Genomic DNA, 26,273 nt, shown 5'->3' with positions numbered 1-26,273 from the left:
AACTTGTTCCCACAATAATAATAATAGTAATAATAATAAATAAGTATTTCACCTTTCCGGACTCATGACTTTGTAAAGATTAGAACAAAAGCTGAAAAAATAAAAATTGTAATGATGATTTTTTTTTTTTGGTTATTCTATTAATCACCACATTAAATTAATTTAATAAATCTTTGCTTGTTTTTTTTTTTTAAAACTTTTCTTCAATGTGTGCTGTTTGTGGGCAAATTTTAGGCCATTTTTAAGCCTCTAAAATTCTAATTTAAAAATCAGAGAGGAGGAAATGACTCTTCAGATGAACTTCACTCAACATACAGACATGAAACATGACGAGGGGAAACAAACTGATGCTGATTCATATTTAAGGACTCACAAGTTAAACCGGTTAGAAACCGTCAGCCCGAGATTTGGCCGAACGTGACTGACGTGTTTGATTTTTTAACTAAATTCTTGAGCTTGGATTACATGACGATCGTGGCATCACCTTGAAGATGGTTTACAGCAGGGGTATTCAACTGATTATTATTATTTATTAAACTTTCCAGCATTATACAAAAATGAAAAGCTCCATCTGAAACAAACTTCAGGTAAATTGAAGCACATTGTGCTGATAATAGGCCGACCTCTCCTGACTGCAGGACTCTGACTTCAGCTTCTGTCAAACTTCTGTGCTGTTAATCATTTTACTCAGGAATTAAAAACTTTTGAGTCGGCCTACTTCTCCTATAGCTGCCAACAGCCTGCCGACATTCACAGTTAGAGAAAGGCTGAAAATAAGCTCATGTGCTTGTGGCCCCGGGCCCCCAAAACATTACATCTGCCCCTGGTAATAATAATGAGAGCTCAGCGCGAGCGGCCGGATGAGACACGGAGCGATGCGTCCTGCTGTTTCTAAATAATTCATCCAAAGTCTGATTGAAGTCGTTCACTGCGTTTGGTTCTCCGCGGTGCTGTTCTTATTATCATTGGCTGTTCGTGTTGTCTGTCAAAACACTGGAATGAGTTCTATCGACATTCTATCGATTACGTCTCATATTTCAATCGAGGGAAAGTTGATATCGTTATCGTTTTATCGCCCAGCCCTACATGACGGTAAACGAAACGCTACAAAGGACGCATATTAAAGCTACGTTACATCGACAGCTAAAAGTTAAATTTTGATTACTATAACAATTTGATTACAAACAACCAGACTGTATGACTTTTTCAAAGTTTCTGTGACTTTTTCAGTCCTGAAAAAAGAATGTAAAATTGCATGACTTTTCCAGGTTTTCCATGACTGCAGAAAACCTGACACCAAATACATAAATATAAATAAAAATAAATATTAAACAAATTATAAAACCTATCAGGTGAAAACGGAATCAGCAAACGTCAGACCGGAGGAGGGTGTAAAATGTTGAGATGCTCTTTTTAATTGTCAGACTGTGTTTGAACGGCTCTCTGCCTCCTTAATTAACACATGCACGCACACACGCACAAACACACACGCACGCACGCACGCACACACACACACACACACACACACACACACACACACACACACACACACACACACACACACACCATAAACAAGGTCCTGGACAAACACATTTAAAGTTACACTGTGTAGTTTTAAGAAGAAAGTTCTGTTTAACATCCAGGTTCCTATTTTCAGCATTATTATTATTGATTTATTGATTTATTAGAATTCATCTGTTTGATATCAAAGTGTTAAAGTCAAAATGTTCTTCCTGAAAACCACACAGAGCCGCAGGAAGTGGGCGTTTGTAGTTTTTGGTGACTGAATGAAGCTCCTCGTTCTCTCGTGCAGGAATTACTCAGTGATGGGAAACAAAAACAAAAAACAAAAAAAAACAACTTCCTTTTAGTCCTTCGAGATATAAACGATCCAAAGAATCAACTCTTCTTCACACGCAAACATGTCCAACCTGAAACACAGACAGGAAGTCAGACGTGATTCACTGCTGAAATAAAACAAACAGCAGGAGGGGTGACGTGGATGTGTTGGTTTTTTTTAATCGCGCAGCGTCTTAGTAAAACATGCACGCAAATCAGAAAATCGCCTGTGCATCTTAATAAAACGCATGCGCGATTTATTCGTATTTCCTGTGTGTTTTATTATAGCGGGGCTATAATCTGTCGATACGGTCACTATGAAAGAAAAAAGTCACTGTGAGGCAGAAACTTTTTGGCAGCTTGAAAATGTGCATTTTACGTGTTGAATTGTTGTATTAGACATTCACACACACTTTTCAATAAAACACACATGCAAAATCTGAATAAATCCTGTGCACGTTTTAGTGGGACGCGTTTAAAAAAAACAAAAAAATATCCATGTCACCTCTCGGGCTCCGTACGTTTACTGTGTCTTGGTGTCATGGCTGCTCCTCGTTTCCAGCGCTGGGCGTTCGGTTGCGGATTTGACTCCTCAGCTGTTCAATGAGTTCGGGGTTCTGCTGCTGCATCTGCTGAGCAAACTGCTGCCCTCTGCAACACACACACACACACACACACACACACACACACACACACACACACTTCTTTTAACCTCTTGGAGGAAATCATCATCTCAGACAGTTGATGTGTGCACGCCGCGCTGCCGTACGTACGCCTGAATCAGTCCTGATAAATCTCCAGCAGCAGCGGCTCCGGGGGGTGCCGCTGCTGCTCCCAGTCCTCCTCCCAGTCCTCCTCCCAGTCCACCCCCCAGTCCACCCCCCAGTCCTCCTCCCAGTCCTCCTCCTCCTCCTCCTGGCATCCCGCCGTATGCTCCCGACATCATCCCCGACATCCTGAGAGGGAGGGAGGACACAAGAAGTTACCCTCACAACACCACAGAGGAAGAAAGAGACAAGAGAGGAAGAGAGACCAACTTACAGCTGCTGGACCTGAGGATTGTTCATCAGAGAGGACGCCTGCACACACAAACACACACACACACACACACACACACGTTCAATAACACTTTATTCAGCTTCACTGAGCAGAGGATGTACAACAAGAAATACTAAAATTAGTAAGAAAATAAGTAAAAAGTACAAAAAATACTTGGAAATTAGCAAAAAAAAAAATACAAATAAAATAGTAAATTAAAAAAAAGTCGAACAAACAAAAAATCTGGAAAATACAAAACAAATCATGCTTAAAACATTATAATAATTGTGCAAAAATAATAATAATATATATTACATATGATCATATTAAATAACCAAATGCATAGATTTAGATTTTTCACTAACTTTAAAAAAATAACCTTCAAAATATTACTTTTTTTTAAATTTGCAGGCCATTTCTTGCCAAGTTGCTTGTTGCCTTTTGCACCATGTTTTCAGAAGAAATAAAAACAATTTTCTGTTTCAAAGGGTTAAAATGAGGTGTTTCTACTATTTTGTCTGCCTCCATTTACACACACAGGTAGAGGCCGACGGCCGACTGAGGCTGAAACTGGAGGATTTTTCTGTGTCACACAAACAGAGAAACATAACCGGAAAAACGTTTGTTTGAACGTAAAATAAAACACTGAGCCGTGCACGTGATTCTCAGATCTACGTGCACCAGCTGAACGAAACTCACGCAGTCTGAAAAACTTCAATAAGTGACACTTATATCGATTGATGAATAGATGAATTGATTGATTGATTAACTGATGAATGGATGAATTGATTGATTGATTAACTGATGAATGGATGAATTGATTGATTGATTAACTGATGAATGGATGAATTGATTGATTGATTGATTGATTAACTGATGAATGGATGAATTGATTGATTGATTGATTAACTGATGAATGGATGAGCGGATGACGTGACTGATGGTTGCAGCTCCGGCAGATGAAAAGAAGCAGAGTGTGTCTCACCATGTTCATGAAGCCGGGGTTACTGAGTAGACCGGCCAGATCCACTCCGCCCATCCCCGCCGTCTGACGGAGACACACAAACAGAGGACATGAGGACAGACTCATCTCCGCGGCAACGCTCACAACAACAACAACAACAACAACAACAACAACAACAACAACAACAACAACAACAACAACAACAACAACAGCCGTCTTTCTTCTTCTCCTGTTCTTACCGGACTCGACGTCTCCATCTTCTCCTCAGCGATCTTCAGGTTGGTTTTGTACGTGTCGTTGTCGGGGTCGAGCTCCAGAGCTTTCTTATAGTAACTCGCCGCTTCTGTGTGTTTGTTGAGGCTGGCCAGAGCCAAACTGCAACACAGAGAGAGGACAGTGAACGCATCACAACAATGCGCAGTAGAGGACAGTGAACGCATCACAACAATGCGCAGTAGAGGACAGTGAACGCATCACAACGACACGTAGGAGAGGACAGTGAACGTATTATGACTAAAACCACGGAGGCAGAAGTCAAACACCGAGTCGACAGCGATCAGAGACTCTGCTCTCTAAAATATGACCGAATGAACATTTTACTCCTCTGACTCTGTTAAACACGACACTTTATGTAACGTCTTCTGACAAACTAATCTAATTGTCATTTTTACTGTAGACGTCCACATTATTAAACCACAGTGCCCCGACCTTTTACCTCGTTAACTGCAACAGAAGAAAATCTACAGAAGCCCGAAGGACCCAAGAAAGGAGGAGAAAACGCACAGTAAACAGAGTTTATTCAGAAAGTTTGAGCTGTATAGCTGCGCTGCTGCAGAGCTGCGCTGCTGCAGAGCTGCGCTGCTGCAGAGCTGCGCTGCTGCAGAGCTGCGCTGCTGCAGAGCTGCGCTGCTGCAGAGCTGCGCTGCTGCAGAGCTCGCTCTCCGTGTCTCTTACCCCATCCTGCCGTAGGCTTTGCTGTAGTTCGGGTCGATGTTGATGGCCTGTTCACAGTCCTGCACCGCTCCGGCATAGTTCCCCAGTTTACTGTACGCAGCAGCCCTGCGCGTGTGCGCGCGCGCGCGCGCGCACACACACACACACACACACACACACACACACACACACACACACACACACACACACACACCAGCTTTAAGGTCAGGTCAGGATCATTTGACGGTGTGAAACTCATGGTAGACAATGAACATATTCATATTCATAAACAAATCTATTGAGTTAACCAACAGAAGCGTATAATATCTGACATTTCTGGACGGTTTTTGGGCGATTTTGTGTTTCTCACTCTGCATTTGAGATTTCACTGCTTGGATTCCATCACAACCAGAAGAAATGTATTAAACTACTTAACAAGATTTAATACTGCCTCATAAAAAAATTAAATTAAATTAAATTTTACCTGCCATGTCTGAGCATTTTTAAGAATTTTGAAATGAATTTTAAGTCAATTTAATACCAATTAAGGCCTTGTTTTTAATGAATTCAATAACTTTTAAGACTTTTTAAGGATGAGTTCTTCAGACAATGCGTGAGTTACGTTCACCTGGTGCACGTAGAGCTGAGAATCACGTGCACGGCTCACATTTGACTCGTGTCTTCATGTATGCAGCTGCTATTGTGTTTTTGATTTTAATGTGCGCTTTAGTATTGGCAACATTTCTCATGTTTTGATGAATATACTGTGGTGTGCTTTTGTTGTGAAATGAAATGAAATAAAATAAAATAAGTACGTGGCATTCTGCTGATTGGAGGAGTCCCGATGCCTCACTGACCTGTTGCAGTAATAGACGGCGTTCTGCGGGTTGATGGCGATGGCCTTTGAGTAAAACTCAACAGCAGCTGCGAAGTTCTCCACCTTCATTTGGTCATTACCTGCGGATCCAAACACACATCACCCGGTCACTGACAGAGAGACGCCAAAGACGGCGGCATGACCTCCTGCCAGACGTCTGAGTCTCCTCCTCACCTTCAGTTTTGAGGGTCTCGGCCTCGGCTCTCTGTTCCTCGCTGAGGGAGTTCGGAGGTTGTGGGGGAGGGGAGTTGTTGTTGACCTGCGACTCGGCAGGAAGCTAAAACACAAACAGCGTAAATCAGAAATCACTTTGACCGACTTATCCTCGTAAACACACGGTTTTATTTCACATGCCGGAGTCTCGGGATGGTCACCTTGGCTGTGGCTGAGGCGAAGATCTCCGGTAACGTCATGGGGACGGCGAGGCTCTGGTCGTCAGTCGAGATTTCAAACGCCGTCTCCAAACACTGAACGGCGACTGCAGAACAACAAACTCAGTTCAGAAACACACTCAGTCTGGTTCCAGCCGGATCCTTTAACTGGACTTCTGTCCTCGTGAGCGGGGGACAATCCAATTATTGATGAAGTCTGTCCGACTCCTCCACAGCAGCTGGAGATCTGCAACCTTTCAGCTCGCTGCTATAAGCTGATATTATTGATCCAGTCTATGATATAAACCAATATTATTGATAGTCTCTGATATCGGGCCAATCACAATCACAGCTGATATTTACAATAACTTTGAGGTAGAAAACCGCCGCATCACGTTCATACAATCAAACAGCTCTGAGTGAACACGTTTTTAATCTGATAACAGGAAAACCACCCGAGTCTATCATCAAATAACAAATAACACAACAAAGTGGCGCGGTTTCTGATTTACATCATCACCAAAAGCTAGTTTTCCTCAATCGAAGCTCACAGAAACATACTGCAGATACTTTGACAGCACTCAGGATTAATCGAGTTTCACGTTTGATTAAATTCTTAAGGACCAATTAATTGATTGCCGATTAATTGTTATCACGTCTGTTGTCACGGTTCTTGGTGGCGTATCTGTCCGCTGAGGACTCACCTTCCAGACTCTCCTGGGCGCCTGAGGTCAGATTTCCCGACTGCAGCTGATCGTGGAGGAACTGGAGGATGGAGAAGGCGAGACGCTTGTTGTCTGTCATGGTGACGGAGGCTCGCTCCTCTGTGGTCACTGAGGGAGAGAGACTGAAGATAAAAACAGGCAGAGGAAGAACGTCAGCTGGTCAACTTATTAAGTCAAAGTGAAAAACACATCGCTGCTTCTGTTACTCAGAGACTTAATTACATGTATTACATATTTTTATCTAGAGGTCTCTTATTATGCTCATTTTCAGGTTCATAGTTGGTTACAGTCCCCTAAAAAAGACCAACCTTAGAAGATTACTGTCAGTTCAAGTGTACGTTATATTTGGGATATTTTCACTGCTTTATCTGCCGTTCGACCACCCTTTTTCGGCGGGGAGCTGAAGCCATTATCTCAGAGCCTCCAGACTCCACCGACAGTCACAGTCTCTCCAGAGTTTCTGATTTACCTCCATCACTTAGTGCAAATGGTAAGGCCGTGACAATATTTAGACATTTTGTTCTGCAACATAAAATACGCCAGTACAGACCCAAATTTTGAACTTTTACAGTTTAAAAAGGCCGGACACAGAAACTCATTAAACCTAATCGCTGCCTTCACAGCTTTACAGCATCAGTCACGCTCCACATTGTAGATTTCTGTTTTATAATATTTTTCATTGCGTGCGCTAAATCAAACATGAGGTCAGTGATTCAGTGACTTCACAGCAGAGGTCCTGCCGGCTGGTCTGAGGTCACAGTCTCTGAGGACAGACAGAGAGTGTTTCTCTGTGAATCAAGCCTTTGACACCATCACAGTATTTATGTGGCACCTAAACCTGCTTTATAATAATAGAAAACATGTCTACCTGACTTTTTGCAATACAGGACCTTTAAGTATCGTTTTAAATGCAGAACTATTACTATCAGTAGAGTACTTTCACAGCGTGACATGAATACTTTCACTTTTACAAATGATGTGAATACTTGCTCCACCACCACAGAGTGACTCTCAGGTTAGCCAGCCCCCCTTTAGCATTAGCTTGCAGAACCTTCTAGCAACTGTGGCTAAGTATAACTCCGCACGACTGTCTCAGTAATGCTAACACCTGCCAGCTAACACGAGCCCTCCCGGTGCATTAATCGCGATAAAACAGAGCCACGATGAGCCAGCTGTGGGACGCTTTAAAGCACCGCTGCGAGCTCCCTCAACTCAGATTTCATAAACACAAATTACTTGTTTACTTTTAGCTTAGCCTGCCAGCATACCGACAAAAAAACACGGTGTAGTAAGCTGACAATTATCCGGTTGGCGTTTGTTTTTGCGAATCCTCATTCAAAATTCACGCAATTTAACGCTGCCTTGTGATTCAGCAGTGGAAAATATGTGTAGAATTTAAATTAACTGGCATGGCTGGAATCCTGTGTGTTTTTCGAGAAATTCGGCAAATATTTGACTAGTGTGGCAGCAAATCATCTCATCAGAATGTCACTTTAAAGTCCGATTTGTCGTTTACGCTAGTCGCTATCTGACGCTAACTGCTACGCATTACAGCACTCTGTATCCCGAGAAAAAGCTGCAAAATTACTGTAACTGTGTTTCTTTGTGACCGTAACGTGTGCCGAATTAAGGAGTGGTTATTAACAGCGCGTGACACATTTTTGGTTTTACTCTAACGCGTGCACAATTTCCCTCAGAGGGGAGGCCGTGCTGTTTTAGCGGAGTTTAGAAAGAGGCTCGGCGTGACGTGTTCTCTAACGGCTCCCTGCTAACGGCTACCGAGTTAGCTGATCACATTCCGGTGAGAACAACAGCGCAGCCGGTAAATATCATGAAATCACGGTGTGTGCGATCCACCGCGGAGACACGGTAACGAGTTGTTCCTACCGACTGTCTCTGCGCTTCAGGTGTAGATTGGTCCGGTAACGCTAGCGGAGAAGTTGTCGTTAGCTCCGCTCCTTCGAGTAATCATGAACGTCATTCAGCTAGCTCATTAGCTGGTCGCGTTTGTTTTGACGTCACGCGTAGGCGACGGTGTGGTGTAGTTCGAGTCCGAGGGTCAAGTTACAAAAAACTACAAAATACAGGAAGTTTAGCAAACTTTACTTCAAAATAAAAGCAACCCAAACTTGAAACTAGAAAATCCGCCTACTTTTTATTTTCAAACTTTACTGAATATATTTAATACATGAAGTATGTAAAACTGAATGATGTTGAGTCTCCTCCTCCTCAGTGTGTGAGTGTAGCTGCTGACAGTCTGGGATATGTCAGTGTGTGAGTGTAGCTGCTGACAGTCTGGGATATGTCAGTGTGTGAGTGTAGCTGCTGACAGTCTGGGATATGTCAGTGTGTGAGTGTAGCTGCTGACAGTCTGGGATATGTCAGTGATCAGCAGCTACATTGACTGTGACAGGTCACCTAGTGGAAATAGCATGTATTTCCTCCATATGCCAAATATGGTCAAAATGACCTCATCAGGTGGAAAATAGTCAAAATGACAAATTCAGAGTCAAAAGCCCAGAATGACACCCAGAAATAATACAAGTCCTGTTTTTCTGCTCTGATGGCTGTGGATCAAAAATGTCAGTTTGAATGGGTTTCAATGGAGCATTTTTGGACCTGAACAGTCTGAACTGTAATTTATAACAAACATGCACTGCAACTCCAACTTCTGCACAACTGCACAATCCCTCCATTGCACCTTTTGTACATACATTTCGTGTTCTTTATCCTTATGCTTCTATATTTTTTATCTTATGTCTTATTATATTAAAATTCACTATTTTTACTCTTCCTTTATGTTACATGTTTTGCACCAAAACATCAAGTCAAATTTCTCGTATATGTAAATGTACTTGGCAATAAAAACAGATTCTGATTCTGAATGTAAATATTTAGTTTCCACAGTGTATTTCAGAATTATTGAAGGAGCTGCACTGGAAATTAAGATTAAACAAAAATACACAGCATTAATGCCATTTGCATGAACTCAGCCAAAATGATCAAAAAATGAAGAATGAAAAGCGCGTAAAATGCACCAAACAGTCCCTAAAGGTTAAGTTAAGAGCACGTCACTGCTTATTATACTGTAAATACTGTTTAATACAAAATGGTACATATTCTAATTTTTAAATAAATGCAATCTTAAGTTTAGTGGTTTCAGTTTTTTTTCTGTAAATATGCTTCTCGCGGGAAGTCTTATTTTGAAATGTGTGACCAGAAGGTTAATTCTTCTTCTGTAGCGGCTTTATTCGTCCTCCACTCCGCCGCCTGACAGTTTCCCACACGGACCCGACGAACCTCCATTCAATACCTGAACCATGGGGCCGACAGGTGAGTCCTGCCGCGGTGTTTTCGCCGTGACCGGGTCGTTTTGGTGTCGAACCGCGTGTGTTGGCGCCGTGTTTCCTCTCTGAGTCTCTGTGATGTTTCAGCTTTAATCAGCGTTGATCCCTCAGCGTCTCCGCTCAATGCTAACGTTAGCTTAGCCGCTCCCACCTGAGCCGGTGTGTTCAGATTTAACAGTAAATCAAAAATAATTTTAACTCTCGGTTCAGCTTATAATGGCCAAATAAGAGCCGGCGTTTTGTGATTTTGGCTCTTTTTTTTCCGCGGTTTCTGCGTTGATTCTCTTGTTTTTACGTAGCCCGTTAGCCGTTAGCTGCTTATTCACTCGGCTAACTAAGTCAGTTCTCACGCACCAAACTCCGTTAAAAAATCTGACACTTTAAAGTTTAGAGCCGCCTGCTGCCTTTTTCTTCTCACCGTTACATTCATTTAAAGACATTTTCTAACATTCATATTCTGCTCATGAATTCATCACAACAATCTCTTTTTTCTACCTATTTTCTGTGGGGAAAAAATGGATAGGAATTAGAAATTTGTATTATGATTGTATTTGTAAGTCAGTGGTGTAATGTACCTAATTACATTTACTCAAGGACTGCATTTAAGGACACATTTAAGAGAAGAAAATAAATAAATAAATAAAATAAAATAAAGGCATGGTCACCCAAAAAGTTGAAGAGAAAAAATTGCAAAAGTGTTTAAAAAACAAAGTCTAAATGTTTTTTAATTTTTAAAAAATCACCAAAATATTTTCTTTGAAAAATCACAAAAATGTATATAAAAATAAAGAAAAACAATTCCAGAGGTGTTTAGAGAAAAAAAAGTAAATACTAGTAAAGTGTAGTATAGTATAGTAAATATTTTCTAGAATAAATATATAGAACCCCCCCATTAATAGCACACAGTCCCTCATACCTAACAAAAGTGGTGCATGATGTGTTATGGAGTAACTAAATGGTAGTAAGAATTGAATTGAACAGATTTTTATATGTAATTATATATGTACATATATATATATATATATTTTAAAATTAGTGTGATGCGCTGCTCTGTCAGGAGTCTGTGAGTGAAGCTGAAATGAGTGCAGTTCTTTAGATACCGGTATGTATAATTTCTGAAGATGTAGGAATGTGTTTAACTAATCAGGAATGTGGGCATACACAGTATGAAGAACAGCGCACACACACACACACACACACACACAAACACACAGTGCATCCAGTGTCTGATGTGTGTTTACCTCATTGGTGTCTTTACGCTGTTGGAGTGAGTGCAGTAAAAATAAATCAGGCTTTTTTTAGTTCTGTCTAATGCTGAAGCTGTTCTGGGAGAGAATATTTATAGAAATCTGAAATAAAACTAGGGTGTTTTGTATTCTGGATGTGTAATTTGTCTGAGTTGGTAGATTACAGGTTTACTCATGTAAGGCTGACATGTTCACGTACATCCATGAGCTCCACTCAGGCTCCATTAGCTTCACACCGATTGCCTTTCAATCATGTTGAATAATTATGTAATAAACTTTGAGGTCTTTCACTTTTTGAAACTTAACAAAGTCATGTTCACAGAAATCACATCCTCACATCAATACTGAACATAACTCATTCAGTAAAAAATTAAACTTCTAACACTTGAAACCCAATTAAATGTAAGTTAATTCCAGTAACCCTCGGGGACAGTTTGGTGCATTTTAGGAGCTTTTCATTCTTAAATTTCGCAATCAGTGTTGCTGCTAATCACTAACATATCCCAGACTGCCATCAGCAAAAAATAATTATCTACTTTGAATGTAGGATATTGAAAATAATTCTCTTTTTTTCACATCTAAAAACATGGTGACAAAAAAAAGGTATTTAAAGGGTTAAAATTCTGAAAATTAATGAAAATTTGATATGTATGATTATGACTGATGTTGGTTAAAAACGAACTCATTGAAAGTAAAAACTAGTATTCTTGTATCGTAGTTAAAGCCTGATTTTGAAAAGCACATTATGTGTGCAGAGCGGTGGGAGTGTGTGTGATATTAAAGTGGGACCTAAAGGGTTAAAGAAGAAAAAAACACATGCTGTATATAAATTATCAGGACCTCACAGTCACAGGGAACAGTTTTAGATTTAATATACATTTTTATACCTTATCATTACTTTAACTGCATTAACTTATTATATGAACATACTTTAAGAGAAGATTTTCAGTGCAGGACTTTTGATTGTAAGTATTTTTTCTGTGTGGTAGTAGTACTTTTACTTCAGTCAAAGATAGGCGTACTTCTCCGTCACTGACCTGGCTTGTTGTGTCTCCTGCTGTCCTCTGCTGTCCTCTGCTGTCCAGGTGAGGTGGTGTTTGGCAGCCAGGTGCCGGTCAGCTCTGAGAACCGGCTGCGCTGGGACCTGACCCCCGAGCAGATCCAGCAGCTCTCCGACGAGCTCATCGCCAACACCAAGGTGGTGTACGACGGCGTGGGAGCGCTGGACCTGGACAGCGTCACCTTCGAGAACACGCTGAAGGCGCTGGCTGACGTGGAGGTCGAATACACCGGTTAGTGTCCACCGATCAGCAGCCTCTGACGCTGCTGAGAGCTCTGATGGTGTTTATCTTTGTCACAGCCAGGAGATAAAAAATCAACCCAAAAACACGATTCAGAGTTTTTTAGGCAGAAACGGTTGAAAATGAGCAGCTGTTACATGTATTTACATTTTTCATTTGAAAATGAAAAAAAATATTGTCATATTACAGTAAATGGTGACAGATTCAAAGATCTCTATTAAAAAACACTTAGACTGATGAGTTTTCATTAAAATAAATGATAAATAGAGTAACTTGACAGGGCTGCCAGCTCTCACACTGACCATGAGACACGCAACTGACACTTTTCACACACTCTCACGACACCAGTGCACGTCCTCGCACTGAAAAATAAATAAGGGATAACGTCTGACAGCAGCACGGCGCTCTCCCTCTCCTCTCTCCGGGGCAGGAGGGAGTCTGTTACTATGGTTACAGAGAGGCGCGAGCGTCTTGTCTGCAAGCTGAAGTCAAACCAACGGCTAAAATGGATATTTCAGCTTTTTTTCCCTCCAAAGAAAAGAAACATACATCATCCGGTCCTCTTTCGTGAGGACGGAGCGTGCATACAGATGTTCTTTGGTTTTTGAAAAGGTTCAAAATGTGCAACTGATTGAAATCTGAATCATTTTGGGCTGTTTAAGCTGCCTGAGGTGTTGAAATGGATCATATTTAATCTGTTTGGGCTTTTAAACCGATTGTAATCAGATTAAAAGGCTCCATGTAAACACGCCTGGTGTGGCTCACAGATTTGTTTTAACAGCAACAGAGGAATGTATGAATGATGTACTCACAGACAGACATGTTTGGACTGCTGTCCTCCTGCAGAGGAGTCGCGCCATGTGGTTTTATTCAGGTTTGGTCGTCCTGTCTGGTTTGACGGGACGACCACGCCCCCCGTCGTCCCACGGTTTCTTAGCGTTTCAGGTGTACGGCTCCTCGTCCCGGTTTACTGTCCTTTGGGCCTGTTGTCAGTGTCCTCTGTGATCCGGTGGCGGTGCTTGTTCACACTAGAAGAAGAAGAGAAATCAGGCTGCAGATCATCACACTGCAGCGGACAGCAGAAACATCACCTGAGTCGCACTTAAATATGTCTTCACCTGAAGGCTATCGTTTGGGTTTTTTCTGTCACCGGTGCTGAAACAATACTTTGAAAACTGTACGGAGCCTAAATGGTGCCTGAATGGATACTTTTATTTATCAATTTAGTTTTTTTTGTTGTTGTTCTTTAAAAATAAAGCGCAAAACAGTGGTAAACAATGTGAAAGAAGGGCTTTTTTTAATCCAGGTGATTTGTAAAAAATGAATGCTCACTTTTTCAAAAAATCATGAAGCTTCTCTGACACTGAAATGAGTCACCAACATATGAGTCATGATTCCTTCCAGCTTATTGGCACCTGGTTTTGGTGCCCAACCCCATAAACCTGTGACATTAAAGGGGTCTGCAAGAAAACTCAACTAAACCAACTAAACATTTTGTCGCCGCCCTCGTCCTCAGCAGCAGATTGCTCAGCGTCTGCGGCGCTACACCAAACTGCAGGCGTGCCGACCGACATTTACTGCAGTTAAAACACTGACTCTAAGTACTTTATACAGTAAAAAAATCTGAACTACCCCTTTAATGTCACAGGCTAGCAGAGATTAAAAAATGTTTTATGATATGAACATAGCCTCCAGATATTTCTGCAGCTCGTCCAGTTGACAGACGGCGAACCTGAATGTAAAGCGGTCAAAGGCAGCGTGAACCTGACAGCACGGTGAGGCTGCTCGTCCATTGTGAACGCCGCAGGGAGGCCGAGTCAGCACAATCAGTTTGTGATTGTTGAGACTCGTCAGCAGTTTGCAGAGAAAGCAGCTGAACCAGCTGCTGCTGCCACAAAAGAGACGCCGAGTTTGTGTGGAGGCAGCTGAAAACCTGAAAACACCTCCGGCACGCCGCCGCAGGAGGAAACGCCAAAATGATCAATTTTAACTTCAGTTCATACTCATCACTTCAAAAGTCATGACTGTTGATGAGTGAGAGCCCTGAAGAGGGAAAATTAGAGCTGTTTTTTTTTCTTCCTTAATGGTATCTCACCTGGAAAGATAAGTGGCACATAAAAAAGTCTATAATAGATTAATTTTTTCGAAAATGAAATTACAATATGCCAAATCATCATTATAAAATTCTGGGAGAAATTTACAAAGTACTATTTCAAAATAAAAAAGATAAAAAAAACAAAATAATCAAGAAAAACAAGTAAATAAAAATGAAAAATATTAAATAAAAATTACCCCCAAAAAGTCGCAATCACAAAAATTAATGTGACAAAGTATTATATAAAAACAAAACAAACTGAAATGATTAAAAACTAAATCTAAATTCTAAAAATTGACATTCCCTCAAAAAATACCCAGCAAATAATACACAAAATATGACAGAATAATAAATATAAATGACAAAATAATAAGATACAATAAATAAATGTAATAATGAATTGAAATTTCAAAAAATAAATCAGAATTACAAAAATAAATGAAAATGACAAAACAATAAATAAAAATTAAAACATAATAAATACAAACAAAAAATCAAAATGACCAAATTAAATTAAATTACAAAAATTAGCAAACACAACAAAATAATAAATGAAAACAAAATAATGAATCAAAATGACCAAAAAAATCAATTTAAATGAATAAATAATTAAATGGAAATTCCAACTTACTGAGACAAAATCGTGAGATTCTCTATCAAACAATGACGTAACAAGCTACTAACTTAAATAACGAAACACAGAGTCTTACGTCACTGATACTAAATATACTGAATCTAAATAACCAGTAGCTAAATCACAGTTAGGACATGACTTGACGCTGAATACGATCGTGCAGGTTGTGTTTCTGACTGTTGAACCTCCTGCGGCGTCTCGAGGTCGCTGCTCATTGGCTCTGATCACACCTGCGATAAAGAGAAGAAGAATATGCAAGATCATCAACACTTTTTTTGCATTCAGAGGCCTCTCACTAACATTTCAACCTCTGAAATCTGAGAAAATTGGTTTTATTTCTAAAAAAAAAAAAAAAAGACCAACATAGTAAATAAACATGAACAGTAAACATTAGAATTTTAATTAAAAAAAATGAAATTATAAAAACTATGGCTGCAGCTCGAGTTTTCTTAGATCCTGTTGGATGAAAATCCATCAAACTGACTGTGACGTTGCTGTGTTGTCTCTTCTGTCTGACCCCGCCCCTCACCTGTCTGATCCCGCCCCCACCTGTCTGACCCCTCCCCTCACCTGTCTCAGTCCAGAGGAACATGTTGGACTTCCCGCAACACGTCTCCTCCTCCAAGGAAGTGCGAGCGGCGAGCACTGAGGCCGACAAGCGTCTTTCAGAGTTTGACGTGGAGATGAGCATGAGGGAGGACGTCTACCAGAGGATCGTCGCTCTGGAGGTGAGCTGATGGAGAGCCGTCCAATCAGAGGACAGATCAATGGATGAATGGAGAGATAAATGGTTGATCCGTCTGTCAGCAGCTCTCTGTTTCTTCCATCTTTTCTCTGTTTTACATAAAAACATTTTGGCTTCTGCTCAACATGTGACTCTCAGGTGTTGACTCTCAGGTGTTGACTCTCAGGTGTTGACTCTCAGGTGTTGACTCTCAGGTGTTGACTCTCAGGTGTTGACTCTCAGATGTTGACTCAGTTGTTGACTCTCAGTTCTCAGGTGTTGACTCTCAGTTCTCAGGTGTTGACTCTCAGGTGTTGACTCTCAGGTGTTGACTCAGTTGTTGACTCAGTTCTCAGGTGTTGACTCTCAGTTCTCAGGTGTTGACTCTCAGGTGTTGACTATCAGGTGTTGACTCAGTTGTTGACTCAGTTCTCAGGTGTTGACTCTCAGTTCTCAGGTGTTGACTCTCAGGTGTTGACTGACTCTCAGGTGTTGACTCTCAGGTGTTGACTGGCTCTCAGGTGTTGACTGGCTCTCAGGTGTTGACTCTCAGTTCTCAGGTGTTGACTCTCAGGTGTTGACTGACTCTCAGGTGTTGACTCTCAGGTGTTGACTCTCAGTTCTCAGGTGTTGACTCTCAGGTGTTGACTGACTCTCAGGTGTTGACTCTCAGGTGTTGACTGACTCTCAGGTGTTGACTCTCAGGTGTTGACTGACTCTCAGGTGTTGACTCTCAGGCGTTGACTGGCTCTCAGGTGTTGACTCAGGTGTTGACTCTCAGGTGTCGACTCTCAGGTGTTGACTCTCGGGACTTGGCGTTCTGAGCGTGCTCCTTGTCGCTGCGCAGCCTCCCTCTGTGGTTAGGGATAGGGACTGTTCGTTATTTATGATTTGGGAGGGGGTGCTGTTAAACGGGTCAGGCATTAAAAAAACAGAACTTGAGAAGGTCCTATTTTATATTTATTTTAAATGAAAAAGCACCGTCTCAGAGCCGTCTCAGTTCCTCTCCTGTCCTCATGACGTCTTCCTGTCTCCGTCTTCAGAGCAAGCTGGACGCCAGCAGCCTCACGGCAGAGTCCAAACGCTACATGGAGCGGCTGATCAAACTGGGGAGGAGGAACGGCCTCCACCTGCCCAAAGAGACACAAGAGGTGACGGCTGCTTCCTTCTTTGCTCTCCGCGAGTTCACCTCTCTGACCTCCACACCAAAAGCTGACTCTACTTACTCCTCGAGCAGAAAGACGTAACGACCTCAATCCAAAGTTTTCTCTCAAGGAAAGAAACTCAGCAGAATTCATCGAGCTGCCATATTTGTTTTAAATTCTTTTGTTTTCGGTTTCAGTTTTTCCCTAATAACTGTAACAGCAGAGTTTAATGCAGCGACGAGGAAACATCTTTTTTCAAGCATTTAACATTATCGTTATTTTTTGACTTTCTGTCTGAGATCGATGCTTCTGTCACTCTGATGCACTTTAGTCATCAAATGTTTCTGAACGTTTGACTTTGACTCTCTCAGGAGATCAAGACCATCAAGAAGAAGCTGAGTAACCTCTGCATCGACTTCAACAAGAACCTGAACGAGGACACCACCAGTCTGTCCTTCACCAGAGACGAGCTGGGTGAGTCCCCAACCTTCAGTCTGTCTCACCTGGTCTTCCTGTCTCTCTGAGCCTTCAGTCTGTCTCACCTGGTCTTCCTGTCTCTCTGAGCCTTCAGTCTGTCTCACCTGGTCTTCCTGTCTCTCTGAGCCTTCAGTCTGTCTCACCTGGTCTTCCTGTCTCTCTGAGCCTTCAGTCTGTCTCACCTGGTCTTCCTGTCTCTCTGAGCCTTCAGTCTGTCTCACCTGGTCTTCCTGTCTCTCTGAGCCTTCAGTCTGTCTCACCTGGTCTTCCTGTCTCTCTGAGCCTTCAGTCTGTCTCACCTGGTCGTCCTCTCTCTGAGCCTTCAGTCTGTCTCACCTGGTCTTCCTGTCTCTCTGAGCCTTCAGTCTGTCTCACCTGGTCGTCCTCTCTCTGAGCCTTCAGTCTGTCTCACCTGGTCGTCCTGTCTTTCTGTGGTGGTGGTTTTGGTTTCAGGTGGCCTCCCTGAGGACTTCCTGAGCTCTCTGGAGAGGGACGGAGAGAAGCTGAAGGTCACCCTGAAGTATCCTCATTACTTCCCCACCATGAAGAAATGCTTCGTCCCCGAAACTCGCAGGAAGCTGGAGGAGGCCTTCAACTCGCGCTGCAAAGAGGTGAGACAGGAAGTAAACAGACAAACAACCAGTGCTGCAGGTTTTTCTTCCTAAATCACGACAATCTGAGCGAACTACGTTTGGTTTCTGCTAACAGGAACCACGAAGGTGTTCTGGAGCGTAAAGGCTAAAAGAAGAATCAGCAAATATTTTAGTTTTACTCTTTTTGGTATTGTAACTGAAATATCCCTCATGGAGGTGAGTCAAATCCGGACGTTGTGATTCAAAATCAAATCTCTTCAGGAAATCAGTGGTGATATTCAGACTTTGTAGCAGCCGCTGAACTCTCGTGATCGTCCATTTTTTAGTCAATTAAATATTTCAAACTTCAAATTAGGATGTAGGTCGAACACAGAAAACTGTTTGTACGTTGTGTTGGGATCTGGGAAACTGCAGAAGAGCCTGTTTCACTATTTCCTGATGTTTACGAGCCAAACTAATGATTCATTAAGACGATAATCCGTTTTTCATCACTAATGAAAAAACTTCCTCAAAGAAAGTTTTTTTGTTTGTTTTAAGTTTTCTGTTTTAGTTAAATGATAATTCCAGTTTATTACATCTTATTTTATTAGTTTTGTCGTTTCTATCCGTGATAACGACGCTGCACTCAGCATGTGACTGAGACGTGGGAACACGGCCACACCCAAAAAAAGTGACAGGTTTAGAAACACGAACGGTAATTAAATGGCCCAATCTTAAAAAATAACAGCACCTTACTAAGTTTGTGTGTGCGTGTGCGTGTGTGTGCGTGTCTCTCTGTGTGTGTGCGTGCGTGCGTGTGTGTGTGTCTCTGTGCGTGCGTGCGTGTGTGTCTCTGTGCGTGCGTGCGTGCGTGCGTGCGTGCGTGCGTGCGTGCGCCTGCAGGAGAACTCGACCATCCTGAGGGAGCTGGTGGAGCTTCGGGCTCAGAAATGCTCGCTGCTCGGCTTCATCACGCACGCCGACTTCGTCCTGGAGATGAACATGGCGAAGTGTGCGAAGAAGGTGGCCTGTTTCCTGGGTGAGTGAGGACACACCTGTGTGCTGCCATCACCTGCAGACACCTGCAGAGAGACCGGTGAAATAAGATGCTGCGTTCATGTGCTGTCAGAAGGTCGGAGTGTCAACGTCGATGGCGGCGTTCGTGTGTCGTGAGGCGCTAAAGTGGGACAATATGAAGCTACAAAGAAGACGGGTTACATTTTAATGCTGAGAGCGATAAGGCTGACAGCTGTTTACACTTTATTTATATGTTTACATTTCAATCTATTTTTGATATATTTTGAATATTCTATTTTTATGTTGAATCTCAGTGACTACATGGACAGCCGTTAATACCGTATTAAACTTTGATCAGACTTTTACATTTAATACGTGAATTAATAAAGTTTCTTTCTTCCCATTTGAACATTGATTTTCCCTCCGTGTTTGTGCGTTTGTGACGTGGCGTCGGCGCCTCGTGCTGTAAAGTCAGCGTGTTGTCAGTGTTAGTTTTCTGGCTGCTGCAGAGTTCACAGTTTGCTGCAGCTAACAGACGCACAAACTCAAATGTGACTCTACGAAAAGTCACTGAGAGCTACGAGGAACAAAATAACCAAATCATAATTTTTTACCGTCAGTTGTTGATGCTGTTAACAGGATTTCTGACATTTCTGCTGAAACGTCACGCAAACGTCACAACTCTGCAACTCGGGTATCACAAAATTTTCCAATTTCCCACTCGGGATTACGACTTTGGAGGGACGTTCATGTGCTCGTAACTCTTAAAAACAATATTTCTGAGGAGCACATTAAAATTATTAAAACCACTTCTTAGTTTGGATTTCACGTGAACACCTGGTCGTATTACATTTCGTGTGAATTAATCCAGTGCTGAGAGAAACATTTGGGAACATTTTTACCAAATTACATTAATAAAATCTTCAGAAACATGGTTTTACCTGCGGAGTTCACCTGTCCTCTGTGCTGTTTCAGAGGAGCTGGCTCGTAAGCTGAAGCCTCTGGGCGATGAAGAGCGCGCCGTCATCCTCAAACTAAAGGAGAAGGAGTGTCAGAAGAGAAATCTGCCTTTCAACGGAGAGCTGCACGCCTGGGACACCCGGTACTTCATGACCCAGGTAAGGAGGGATGTCCCGCCCTGACCTCACTTCATTTCAGCTCAGTGTGAGAGTCTTGCGTTTTGCTTTTCGCTCTAACACACGGTGTTTCTCCGCCCTGCTCAGAGGAGAGAGGAGGAGACGAGTGTACAGCGTACTGCAGCCACAATAACCACTGTGAAGTGAAACAAAAGCTCTGCGAACAAAAAGCCAACATGGCTTATTATCAATGAAGCATTATTCACCCAAAAGATGTGCAGATGACGAAAATAAACTCTTAACAAAAGATGGATTCCCGCAGGAAACTCATGTTTGTTTGGCCTCTGAACATCAGAAGTTTTGAGCCACCACAGCAGCAGACACCCCGCCTCACAGAGGAAACTTTTTGGTGATTTTTAGATCTTATAGTCGGCTGCATCGATGTAGGAAGCTAACAGAGACGGGAGGAATCGGCTGCTACACGCTCTTCTATCAAACACAAATCAGCTAAATGCCACTGCGAAGCTGTTAAAACGTTTCACAACACAAGCGTATAAAAGCAGATGGAGGTGGTGACTCAGGGACTGTTGGACATCTACCAGGAGCTGCTGGGTCTGTCCTTCGAGCAGGTGGATGGAGCCGCTGTGTGGCACCCGGACGTCTCTCTGTAAAAGTGGACATATCGATATCGACCAGATGAGTTGCTACATATATCAACATATTGGATATCGGCAAAAAATCCCAAATCGTGCATCAGTACGTCTCACGCACTCTTTGGATTTGATTCGTTCTGTCCTGTGTCCAAACAACGGATGATTTTAGTTTCCTCTGAGTTTTTGGCAAATTGACAAACAGGAAATTCTGCTCACCGTTCACCACGTGCGCCGCCATGTTGCTGTGACGTCAGTTCGACCGACTCGGTCTACATGGATCTTGCACGAGTTTCCAGTTCGGATTCCCGATTTGAACGGCCGCTCTGTTGCACTTTTCCGAGTCGCAGGTCGTTTTCTTTCGGACGGTTCTCCGGCAGATGATTCAAATCTCCAACTTTCAGGTGGCGGCCTGAAAAGTAAAAGTGAGTGATAATTTTGTTTCCTCCTCTTCCTCCTGCTCTCTCTGTCTCAGGTGGAGGAGACTCAGTACGCGGTGGATCAGAACCAGCTGAAGGAGTATTTCCCGATGGAGGTGGTGACTCAGGGACTGTTGGACATCTACCAGGAGCTGCTGGGTCTGTCCTTCGAGCAGGTGGATGGAGCCGCTGTGTGGCACCCGGACGTCTCTCTGTACTGCGTGAAGGACCGCAGCAGCGGGCAGGTGATCGGCCAGTTCTACCTCGACCTCTACCCCAGGTGAGGGCTCCGCCGCCTCCGTGAGTGCTCCGGCTTTATTTCGGCTAAATGTGGCGATGCGAGTGTCCAGGTGTCTTCAGTGTCTCCTGTCTCATCTGTCCCCCGCAGAGAGGGAAAGTACGGTCACGCCGCCTGCTTCGGCCTGCAGCCCGGCTGTCTGCTGCCCGACGGCAGGCGCCAGATGTCGGTGGCGGCCATGGTGGCGAACTTCAGCAAGCCGACGGCCGACGCTCCGTCGCTGCTGCAGCACGACGAGGTGGAGACGTATTTCCACGAGTTCGGACACGTCATGCACCAACTCTGCGCTCAGGTCAGCTGATGAAGCATGATGTCGTCTCTTCAGCGCTGCCGCACCTTTCAGACTTTACATGGAAACTGAGCCGATTTAGAAAAGAAATTCAACAGCGAGCTCTTAATTTCAGTTTAAGCAGCTTCGTGTTTCTAGCTGAGGGACGTTAATGTAGCAGAAATAATAATAATAATCATAATAACAATCATAATAACAATAATAATAATAATCATAATCATAATAATAATAATAATAATAATAATAATAATAATAATAATCATAATAAAAGAGATTTTATGTTAATCTAACTGAGGTACAGAAGCACTCCAGCTTCCACACAGACAGGCTGCACAATTAACACCAAAATAATAATCACGATTATTTTGTTCAATGTTTAGATTATGATTGTTCTTTTTTTTAAATTTTGGACAAAATATTTGAATGCACTGTGACAACAGAGCACAGCTTTCACCTCGATGTTGTCCTTCAATTCTGATCACGTTTTAGTCTTCGCTTCAAAATCAGACCGGTCCAAAATGTATATATAAATAAAAATGTACCAAAACTTTTCACCCAAAATCAAATCTACAGAGAGCTGCTGTCACATTCACCTCGTGCTGCTTTCCTGCTAATTAACAAATCTTTGCATCAAAATAAAACCTAAAATAAGGTTTTTCTTCACCACCCGTCATCGGTATTAAGTGATACTGACTCTCAAATGAACTGTCAGAATTGGCCGACATGTTTTTTCTTATTTTGCAGAATGAATGAATATTTCATGCGTGTAAAGCGTTATATGTCATGTCTCTATCTGCTGGTGGGTCGTCATGGTAACAGTCTGCAGAATATGCTGGTAATTCACTGCAGAAGAGCTGATCATCACTGACATTAGGGGGGAAAAGTGGACATATCGATATCGACCAGATGAGTTGCTACATATATCAACATATTGGATATCGGCAAAAAATCCCAAATCGTGCATCAGTACGTCTCACGCACTCTTTGGATTTGATTCGTTCTGTCCTGTGTCCAAACAACGGATGATTTTAGTTTCCTCTGAGTTTTTGGCACGCAGCGGCATGACGGCTCTGCAGACGTGGAGGCTGCTGTTAGTTTAGGGAGCGCTCGATCAGATATGCAGCTGAGTTTTCTCCAAGCGGAGCATTTTTAAGGTGGATCATTTAAGCCAATCGTGTTCATTTTCATTTTGGGAGGCCAAAACCGTGATTAATATGTGGTGATATGGTGCAGCCCTACCACACAGTGGACGTTCAGTCCTGAGCAGTAATACTGTGGCCCCAAAAACTGATGGAGTTACTGATACACTGACTCTGTGTGTGTGTGTGTGTGCATGCGTGCGTGCGTGCAGGCGGACTATGCCATGTTCAGCGGGACTCACGTGGAGCGGGACTTTGTGGAGGCTCCGTCTCAGATGCTGGAGAACTGGGTCTGGGAGAGGGAGCCCCTCCTGAGGATGTCCAGACACTACAAGACCAGCAACGCTATCCCCGACGAGCTGCTCGACAGACTCATCAAGTCCCGCCTCGCCAACACCGGTGGGTACCACACAGGAAGCAGCACTATTGGTCAACAAATTAAAAGCATTGAGGTTGAAATAGAGACACTGTAAAGAGCGCAGGCGGTGACGCGGTAACTGAAGCGGTCTGGTCTCCTGCAGGTCTGTTCAACCTGAGGCAGATTGTTCTGGCTAAAGTGGATCAGGCTCTGCACACCAGGACCGGGCTGGACGCCGCGGAGGAGTACGGACGCCTCTGCCTGGAAATCCTGGGGATCCCTGCCACACCAGGTCACTCTTTAAATGTTTTCTAAACTTAAAACAGTCAAATGTTGAGTTTTAATGACACTAAACCTTCAGTCACGGTTGGATTATCATCGTTAATAATAAGAAGAATAAAATAAAAGCACACATCCTGGCTCCCTTTGACCTCTCCGTCACTCTCTGCAGGGACCAACATGCCGGCGACCTTCGGGCACCTGGCGGGCGGTTACGATGCTCAGTACTACGGTTACCTGTGGAGCGAGGTGTTCTCCATGGACATGTTCTTCACGCGCTTCAAACAGGAGGGAATCATGAACCCAAAGGTCAGATCTCACAGCAGCTGATCATCAGGGCTCACACGGAGTTTTACCAAAACATTTCCAGGACTTTCCAGGACTTTGAGACAAATTTTAAAGGCCAAACATTCTCTACAGAGAAACGGTCTAGGGACTGTTAGTTATTTATGAGGAGGGAGGGAGTTGTGCAAAGCTCTAAGCTCTGGGCAGGGACTTTTTATTTTGGCTTTAGTAGAGGGGTGTACCACTCTGAATGGCTGTACTTTGTAATTATTTTATTGCGTATTTTTATAGAAAAAATACTGGCCATTTTTTCTGTAAAAGTTGTAGGTGATTTATTAAAAAAATAGTGTGGCCTTTTTTATCTTTAAAAAATTGTGGTAATTTTTAAAGACCCAATTTTGTTTTTTTTCTTTAGAAATTTTTTTGTTACTTTTAAAGAAAACTTTTTGGCTTTTTTTTTTAACCTTTTTTGGTGATTTTTAAAGAAAACGTGTTTTCTTTAAAAACCAGAGCCCCGTCAGAGCAGGTGTTGACTGACCGTGTCTCCTGATTGGTCCTGCAGGTGGGTCTGGACTACAGGAAGTACATCCTGCAGCCCGGCGGCTCTGAGGACGCCTCCGAGATGTTGAGGAAGTTCCTCGGGCGCGAGCCGAAGCAGGAAGCGTTCCTGCTGAGTAAAGGACTAATGGTACAGCAGGAAGCCAGCACGCCGTGCCCCTGCTGACCAATTGCAGCAGCAGGCTCCGCCCCCACACAGCAGGGACCCACAGAGAACAACGGACTGACGTTTTCTAGAAAAAACAGTAAAATGTTACCCAACATGGAAAAAAATGAGCTTAAATAAAATGATTTGAGATGAAGTGGTCTGTGTCTGAATAAGTGTTGTGACATGAAAACGGTCGAGGTCGTCTTCACCGAGCGGAACAAAAAATACTCCACAAAAAAAAAAATCATTACAAGCTGCGTCAGCCAAAGAAGCAGCAAACACTGCCCGTCTCCAACCAATCTGCTCAGATTTCAAAGGGTTAATGTCAAGAATTATGCTGTCAGGGTTCCTACAATTTCAGGAAAGTTAAATTTAATACTTTTTTTTAACGCCACTCAGAATAAAACTGAAGACCAATTTTAAAATAATCAAAAAAACTGAACTGCAACGGCATCAATTACTGAGGAACAATTCTGCACAAACATAAAACACATTAATGTCGCCATCAGTCCCCATCACAGGATGTGTGTTAACACATCCTGTGATGGGGACTGATGTTTTTTCTTTTTAAATCTAGCTGTATCTCAGCCCGCTTGATCCAAGAGAGCGTTACATCGTGACACATGAACAAACAGAACATAAAAACAAACAGGTCTGTTCATGTATCACTTACAGCCTGATTTATAGAGCATATTATTCCTGAAAAAAAGTCGAAAATGTAAGTTTTAATGGCCGTTGGCAGTATTTTGTGATTTATAGGGTGATATAAGAGATCGCTCTGTAAAATTCATGCAAATTAAGGCATATTTCAATTAATGCCTCAACTGTATATTTAAAAATAGAACTTCAGAAAACTTGTAATACAAAATAAAAAATAGTCTTAATGTAAGCAATCAACCAGGCAAGTTTCATGATATCTTTATGTTAGAAATGTTACACTATTCACCTGCGTCTCACCTTAATGGTTTATCTGTATTGCTTTGTTTACTTGTCAGGATTTTAATTGGAGACAGAAATCACCTGTACCTGATGAAAAAACTCACCTGTGTGATGAGTTGTTTGTGCGTCACATGATCTCAGAGGGTTGTAACTGTGTAAAAGCTTCAGGTGCGGCCGATGGCCTCCGGCTCGACAGTAGCTTTGTTATCGTCATTATCATCATCAGCTTCGCCTTCGTCTTCAGTGTAATTAGTGCTGAGCTGCAGCTGTGGACGGCGGCCCCTGGGGGCCCCAACGACTCCCACAGGGCCCCGCTTAGTAAACACTCAGGTGAGATGAAGGTGATGGGAGATGATACAATACAGTCCAGCTGGTAAAGACATGAAAACACAGAGAACAAGAGAGGGGGGGTTTCTTTAGTGCAACATTACAAATAATAACCTCACACAATGTCAGATTTACCTGAATTACCTTCCAGGTGATCACGGGGCGTCTGCGAGTCCTTAAAAACTCTTAAAATGCCTTAAAT

General features: G+C 42.6%; 2 protein-coding genes across 4 annotated transcripts; one reads left to right on the top strand and one right to left on the bottom strand.

Moving 5' to 3' along the window:
* Positions 1–1,385: 1,385 nt before the first annotated feature.
* On the bottom strand, positions 1,386–8,791 carry sgta (small glutamine rich tetratricopeptide repeat co-chaperone alpha). 3 transcript variants are annotated; one of them, XM_088078184.1, is made up of 12 exons: positions 8,635–8,791; positions 6,727–6,869; positions 6,026–6,129; positions 5,826–5,928; positions 5,632–5,731; positions 4,796–4,900; positions 4,081–4,216; positions 3,863–3,925; positions 2,881–2,918; positions 2,613–2,795; positions 2,345–2,490; positions 1,386–1,931 (listed from the first exon to the last, which is right to left on the bottom strand). In XM_088078184.1, exons 2-11 carry the CDS (start codon positions 6,824–6,826, stop codon positions 2,379–2,381), a joined length of 1,044 nt encoding a protein of 347 aa, XP_087934310.1. In that variant the 5' UTR covers positions 6,827–6,869; positions 8,635–8,791; the 3' UTR covers positions 1,386–1,931; positions 2,345–2,378. The 3 variants fall into 3 exon arrangements, with proteins under 3 accessions (XP_087934310.1, XP_087934311.1, XP_087934312.1); XM_088078185.1 differs by having other exon boundaries at positions 2,361–2,490; XM_088078186.1 differs by having other exon boundaries at positions 6,727–6,855; positions 8,635–8,784.
* Positions 8,792–9,964: 1,173 nt separating this feature from the next.
* Positions 9,965–24,959, top strand: thop1 (thimet oligopeptidase 1). Its single transcript, XM_042483781.2, has 14 exons — positions 9,965–10,080; positions 12,427–12,633; positions 15,951–16,099; positions 17,139–17,246; positions 17,612–17,714; positions 18,171–18,328; positions 19,193–19,328; positions 20,282–20,424; positions 21,508–21,731; positions 21,840–22,041; positions 23,390–23,576; positions 23,699–23,827; positions 23,987–24,123; positions 24,662–24,959. The coding sequence occupies exons 1-14, from the start codon at positions 10,068–10,070 to the stop codon at positions 24,821–24,823; spliced, it is 2,058 nt and encodes a 685-aa protein (XP_042339715.1). The 5' UTR covers positions 9,965–10,067; the 3' UTR covers positions 24,824–24,959.
* Positions 24,960–26,273: the final 1,314 nt, after the last annotated feature.

This window comes from Plectropomus leopardus, chromosome 5 (genome assembly GCF_026936395.1).
Source record: "Plectropomus leopardus strain MGB_pleo_1.0 chromosome 5, ASM2693639v1, whole genome shotgun sequence".
Lineage (NCBI taxonomy): Eukaryota > Metazoa > Chordata > Actinopteri > Perciformes > Serranidae > Plectropomus > Plectropomus leopardus.
The sequence above is the reverse complement of the archived record's forward strand: the minus strand, read 5'-3'. Positions and strand labels throughout refer to the sequence as shown.